At 41.2% G+C, this 6,964-nt stretch overlaps 1 protein-coding gene across 1 annotated transcript; it reads left to right on the forward strand.

Moving 5' to 3' along the window:
* The first annotated feature begins 5,511 nt into the window (after positions 1-5,511).
* On the forward strand, positions 5,512-6,498 carry LOC102993729 (craniofacial development protein 1-like). The gene is given in 2 exon segments (XM_055086502.1): positions 5,512-5,743; positions 5,746-6,498. Coding segments are annotated over 2 exon segments (864 nt in total). The 3' UTR covers positions 6,378-6,498.
* Positions 6,499-6,964: the final 466 nt, after the last annotated feature.

Raw genomic sequence — 6,964 nt, forward strand, 5'->3', positions numbered from 1 at the left:
CTAACGGATCTCCCGTATTTCAGACATACTTTTCCTTACCTCCGTTGTGGAGTAGTAGTCCAACTTCTCCTTGATAGTCAGGATCACAGGCAGAATAAATATCTGGCCAAGGAATATCAAGTAGCTGTGACACCAAAACTGCTCACTGCTGGTGGCTGTCAGACCCACCAAGTCATAAACTTTAGCAGCCCAAGCAGCAATTATTTATAAAAATGGAAGGGTTACATCTTAGATCAGCCTTAAGCAGTTCCAAAGGGCATAAGTGAGCTGGAAAAATAAGTGTCTCAGACTTCCATGTCACCCAGCACAGTCTCAAAACATACCACTCACACAGCTCACAACTGTGGTCTCATGGGGTGATTCTTTATGACCAGCTTAGGAGAAGAAGAAAATAACCCAGACTTGGTCCATGGATAGTTCAGCCTGATGTTTTAGTTTGGGCCCCAAATGGTCTGCTGTTACAGTACAACCCACTCAGAGGAAGCCTTGAAACACAGTAGTGATGAGAAAATTCGAACAGTAGAGAGGGCTTTGGTCAGTATTATTCATCACCCAATTTTGTTGAGAGACATGTGACTCAAAACAAAGATATACAGGAATGCATAGGCAGTGGTGAATGACTTGGTTAATTGGCTGGAGGCATGCAAGGAACAAAATTGGCAGTTTAGGGACAAGGATATCTAGGGAAGTAGAATGTGGGTGGACATATGGGAATGGACACAAAATAAGAGGAATATACCATATGTTAACCAGGTATGGAGGATAACTGGTCCAATAGATTATAAACCAACTTTTATGCTTGCTGAATAGACTCAAGAATGGAGTAGCCATGAAGACAGAGATGGAGACTACCTCTGGACAGAATAGCGTGGGCTCCCTTCTCACTGAAGTTGATCTAGCTAATGCCCCAGCTAAATGTCCATGCTATCTAGAAACAGATTCTAATGCTGAATCCCTGATATGATACCATACTTTGATGAAACGAAACAGACACTTGATGGTAATTTGATAACACTGTGCCCCTCTTATCCTGACAAGGGCAATAATTTGTCTTGAGCAGAGTGACACATATTCCAAGTACGTGTTTACCTTTTTTCTTTAACAGCAGTATCTCAGTCAGCATAATATGCAAGGGCTCACAGAGTGATCTGTAGAATGGGATCCCACATATTGTCTCCTCAGACCAAGAGATCCTTTTAATGGCAAAAGAAGCATGATGATGGGAACATGGCAAATAAATCCTCTGATGTTACCATATATTGAGTCATTTGGAGGCTGCTGACCTGACAGAGCATAGTAATGCCCATTTAAGGCACATCTGCAATATCAGTTTGGAGATGATACCCCTTAATGGGGACACTATCCTTCAGAAAGCAGTACCTTTATCCTAAACCAATGGCCATATATGGTTCTATGTTCTGTATTATTCAATGAGTTCAGAAACCAAGAGATGGAGGAAGGTGTGACTTCACTTCACAGTCACTCCAGGGCCCGACTGAGAGAATTTGTGTTTTCCTTTTGCTCAACTTAAGACCCTGTGGGCCTAGAGGTCCTATTTCCCAGAAGAGGGATGCTTTCACTCAAAGACACTGCAAAAGTCTCACTAAACTTAAGCCATGGCTGACAGCTGATAACTTAGAGTTTTTCAAATTGACCAGCAAACAAAGAAAGGAGTTACCATACTGGCACAATTGTATACACTTGGGTATTTTAGCCTGATGATCCTAAGGAGATATGGTTGTTGTTACTTAATAGGAGCATGGAGGAATATGTTTGGTACTTAGGTTAACTACAGGATATTTCTTGGTACGTCCATGCCTAACCTAATTATAAATGAACAAGTACAGCAATCATTGCCTGGTAAAGGTATGGTAATGATGGTATCAAGCCTCTCAGTGATGAGAGTCTGAATCATCTCACCAAACAAGCTACTGAGGCCATCTGAAGTTCTAGGTGAGAATAAGAGGAATTTAGAAGGGGAAGGAGAAGGAGATGATAAGTATCATTTACAAATTTAAAATCAATTGAAGTAAAGAAGGCTGTAATTCACCCTACTAATGCTCCTTTTACAAGTTTTTCAGGAAATTTAGACCAACCCAAGTTCTGAAGAAGCCGAGAACAGATGGGAAGAGCTTAGGCTGGGCTGGTGCACCCATCCCCTGAATGGCTGCAGGTCTTGGCTGGTAACTGCTCAAACTGGCATATTTCTCTGGAGGATCACCCTAGGCTGATTGAAGCTGTTACACCTAGAGATTTCTGAGAAGTTAAACTATCTCCTCTCCCAGGGGTCAGACAGTCCCCAGTGACTGTCTAATGCACAGATAAGAAAGTGGAGCCCTTCTTTCTCTGGGCAAGAAGACCTCTAGCTACAATCTATGTTCTGAAGTGTCCTATGGGATTAGATTGAACCTAAACCTCTCCTGAAATCACATTTTTGCTTAATTTCATCTTTTGCCTTTTCTCACTCTCCTTACTCCCTTACAGATTTCACCTCAGAACTTCCTCAAAGATCACTTGCACAAGACTACCTGTCTTATGCTCTACTTCTAGGTTACCTGATCCAAATCAATTGGGTGTGGCAATAACTGCTTTCCTCAACCTAGGGCCACAATCTCATCTGGAGGTCATTTCCTGTAGCTACAGATCTCTTGCCTGGTTTTGGTAAAGGCCCTCTCCCTTTTCCCTTTTAGAATGCCTTGTGGTAGTGTCTTTCTCTTGTTGAGAGTCCTGAGGTCTTTACCATTCCTTTGATCTTGCTCATGTCTTTGAAAACAGTCCTTTCATTTAAATCTTCTCCATTGCCCCATTTGTGTGTGACACTGATTTCCCATCACAGTCCTGACTAATAAAGTAGGGACAAGCAGGGAGTGATCTGATCAGATTAACATTTAGAAAGATCAATTTGGCAGCAGTGTAGAAGAGAGTATAAGAAAGGCAAGTCTAGCTGCAGAGAGATTATTTAGTGGGTTATTGTAATAATCCAGAAAATAATTGAAAATGTTTAAATGTCAATATCCATGGAGATAGCATATTGGGGGTAAATTTGAGAGATAAATAAGCAGTAAAATTTAAGGATTAAAATATCATGACATCCTGAGATAAATAAAATTACATATGATGTCTTATGGATTCATTAAACAATGATCATGTTACTACTTCAAATACATTTACTCTTACCCTGTAAGACTTGTTGTCTTAATTGAGACTCATTCCTATTTTGGTAATTATAAAAGGCAAAACAAAGCAAATGTTATACTAGAGTTATAAGCAAAAGACTTTGAAGGCACATAATAAGGATTAGCCATCAGAATTGCCTAATTTCTTTAACTAAATATATGTCTTCAAAGAAACTGCTACATTACCCAAACATCTCTGATTAATTTCTTAAAGTCTTCAAAAAGCCATACGTGGATTTTTAGGCATTCATTTCCCAGGGGCAATATTTAATTACCTTAATCATATTCACTGCTACTATTAAAAGAATTACAAAGAAATGCCTATTAAATATTACTTAAACTGTCATTAGCATTTGATGAGTTTGATGTGCATATAAATTGCTAACTGTAGATTTTCATTTAAGTATAGTGGAGTAATGACTAATGTCTATAATATGTATATAGACTTCATAATTAAACATGCTGGATACTTTATTGCTTATTATATATTATATATGTGAAAATATATTAAAATAATATAATATATTAAAATTGTGTATGATTATATAATTTTAGCCCAAATTTTTATTTTGGCAAAACATTCAGAATTGAATAACTAAATTACCTCTTTCTCCTCCAGACACAAACAAAAAATGTGAAAATGTAAAAAATACAGTAAGTCCCCTACATATGAACGAGTTCCATTCCAAGAGGGCATTCGTAAGTCCAATTTGTTAGTAGGTCCAACAAATTTAGCCTAGGTACCCAACTAAAACAATTGGCTATATATTACTGTACTATAATAGATTTATAATACTTTTCACACAAATAATACATAAAAAAACACACAAAATAATGAAAACACTTTTAATCTCATAGTACAGTACCTTGAAAAGTACAGTAGTACAGCACAACAGCTGGCATCCAGGGGCTGGCATCGACTGAACAGGCAAGAAGAGCTACTGACTGGAGGGGGGAGAGGTGGGGGGAGATGGTAAAGCTGAAGGATCATCAGCAATAGGAGACAGAGGGCAAGCTGCCATTTCACTCTCACCTGACATTGATGGCACAGGTTCTGGTCCCTTTCTGGATTCAATTCTATCTACCCTCTTGAAAAAATGATCCAGTGATGTCTGGGTAGTAGCTCTTTTTTTCTCATCATAGATGACACAGTAGCACTGGATTGCATTCTGGATGGCTGCTGCAACCTTCATGTACCGTTTTATGTTCGGGTCCTGTGCCTCAAATACTAGCAGTGTCTCCTCAGATAAAAACAATCCCCTTGCCATTTCCTGTGAATCTCTCCGGTTCTTCAGTTACTTCTTCTTCCTCTTGTCTCTCTTCATCCTTTTTCTGGGCCTCCAATTCCATCAGGCCTTCATTAGTAAGCTCCTCGTATTGCACAGCACGGAGTTCAGTGAAATCGTCCTCTTGCAGATCTATCTCCAGCTTCTAGCTGAGGGTCACTAAGTTGCTGAAGACTTCTTTGGACTCCTCATCTACCTTCTCAAATACACGGAAACCATGAATAAACTGCAGGCAAAGCTTCTTCCAAACCCCGTTCATGGTGACGGCTGTAACCTCATGCCAAGCAAAACCAATGTTTTTTATGGCTTTGTAGATGTTATAGTCCTTCCAAAATTGTCACAAGGTTGTTCCCAATTCATCACTCACCTTTGCTGCCTGACAAGAAATGTGATGTAAATAATATTTCTTGAAAGTTGCTATAACTCCCTGGTCCATAAGTTGGATAAGCAACATAGTATTTGGTGGCAGATGCCCTACATTGATGTTGGGATGAAAGTCGTCCATGAATGGGGGGTGGCCTGGAGCACTGTTGAGCAGCAAAAGAATGTTGAATGGGATGCCCTTCTCCAAGCAATATTTCTCCATCTCCTGGGTAAAGTGGTGGAAAACCAGTCCTGGAAAACGGCCTGTGTAACCCAGACTTAGGGGTTACTCTTCCACACAACTGGGAGAGAGCCCTTGGCTATGTTTTGAAGGGCTCTTGGGTTCTCTGAATGATAATCTAAGAGGGGCTTCAGCTTCATATCACCGGAAACATTGCCACCAAACAACAGTTAGCCTATCCTCTCCTGCTTTATAGCCTGGCATCAACTTTTCCTCCTTACTGATGTAACTTTGGTCTGGCATCCTCTTCCAGTACAGTCCTGCCTCATCTACATTAAAAATCTGCTCGGGTAAATACGTGCCTTCATCAATAATTTCTCAGAGCACTCTGCGGGGGCCGCCCCAGCTGCCGCTGACCCTGCCGCATCTCTGTCTATGGTTTCTCCCTAGAGCTTTGCCTTTGGGGGTAGCTGCTGCGGCTCTGTCTGCCCCGCGCTACAGCGACATGGAGGAATTCGACTCTGAAGACTTCTCCACCTCGGAGGAGGACGAAGACTACCTGCCATCTGGTGGAGAGTATAGTGAAGATGATGTAAATGAATTAGTGAAGGAAGATGAAGTGGATGGTGAAGAGCAGACACAGAGAACCAAAGGGAGAAAAAGAAAGGCTCAGAGCATTCTGTCCAGGAAGACAAAACAAGGTGGCCTCTCATTAGAAAAGGACGGGGAGGATGCCAACGGGAATCTGGAGGAAGTAGTAGTGAGGAGGAGGATGCAGCTGCAGAGCAAGAAAAAGGCGTTGAGTCAGAGGATGCAAGGAAAAAGAAGGAAGATGAACTATAGGCCAGCTTCCTCAATGACATAGGACTAAAATCAAAAGTGCCTCCGTGTACACAAGTTAAAAGAGGAAAGGAGGCTGAAGAGACAAGTTCAAGTAAATTGTTGGTCAAAGCAGAAGCGCTAGAGAAACCTAAAGAAACAGAAAAAGTTAAAATCACCAAGGTGTTTGATTTTGCTGGTGAAGAAGTCAGGGTGACTAAGGAAGTGGATGCTACATCTAAAGAAGCCAAATCCTGCTTCAAGCAAAATGAGAAAGAAAAACCCCAGGCTAATGTCCCTTCAGCTCTACTGTCACTTCCTGCTGGGTCAGGGTTAAAAAGATCAAGGGGCATGAGCAGACTTTTGGGGAAAATAGGAGCCAAGAAGCAGAAGATGAGCACCCTAGAGAAGTCCGAGCTGGACTGGGAGAGCTTCAAGGAGGAAGAGGGCATTGGCGAAGAGCTAGCCATCCACAATCGAGGGAAGGAGGGGTACATTGAACGGAAAGCTTTTCTAGACCGAGTGGATCACAGGCAGTTTGAAATCGAGTGAGATCTCAGGCCGAGCAAAATGAAACCCTGATGTGATGAGGAACCTACAGCAGCTTAGTCCTGTTTACAACGTGAGCTTTTTGTGTGTCTATGAAATGTTTCCCGTGTTTCCCATTGACTGTTTCCCAGCAAGGTCTTTTTTTCTACATTGAATTTCTGTCTTTGTATCTTGATCTCATGTGATTTCAGTCATTTTACTTTTAATAGTTTGTCTTTTAAAAAATAAAAATAAAAAAGTAAAGGTTGGTCCTGTGGGGGAAAAAAAAAATAATTCTCAGAGCATTTCAGGAAATTCCCGAGCAGCTACTGTATCTGCACTTGCTGCCTCACCACTTACTTTTACATTGTGAAGGTTGGCTCTAGCCTTGAACTGACGAAAGCAGCCATGGCTGGCATTAAAAGATGTGCCCTCTGATTCTTCGCCGTGTTTCTTCTTCAAGCTTCATAAAGGCTTTTAGCTTTCTCTTGAATCAGCATTAAGCTGAACAGGGCTTGACTCTGATGCTGATCCTGCATCCGCACACTGAGAAGTTTCTCCATCTCCTCCATCACTTTTCTGTGCTTCTTCGATATTATCATTGACATCAT

This window comes from Physeter macrocephalus, chromosome 1 (genome assembly GCF_002837175.3).
Source record: "Physeter macrocephalus isolate SW-GA chromosome 1, ASM283717v5, whole genome shotgun sequence".
In the NCBI taxonomy this organism is placed as follows: Eukaryota; Metazoa; Chordata; class Mammalia; order Artiodactyla; family Physeteridae; genus Physeter; species Physeter macrocephalus.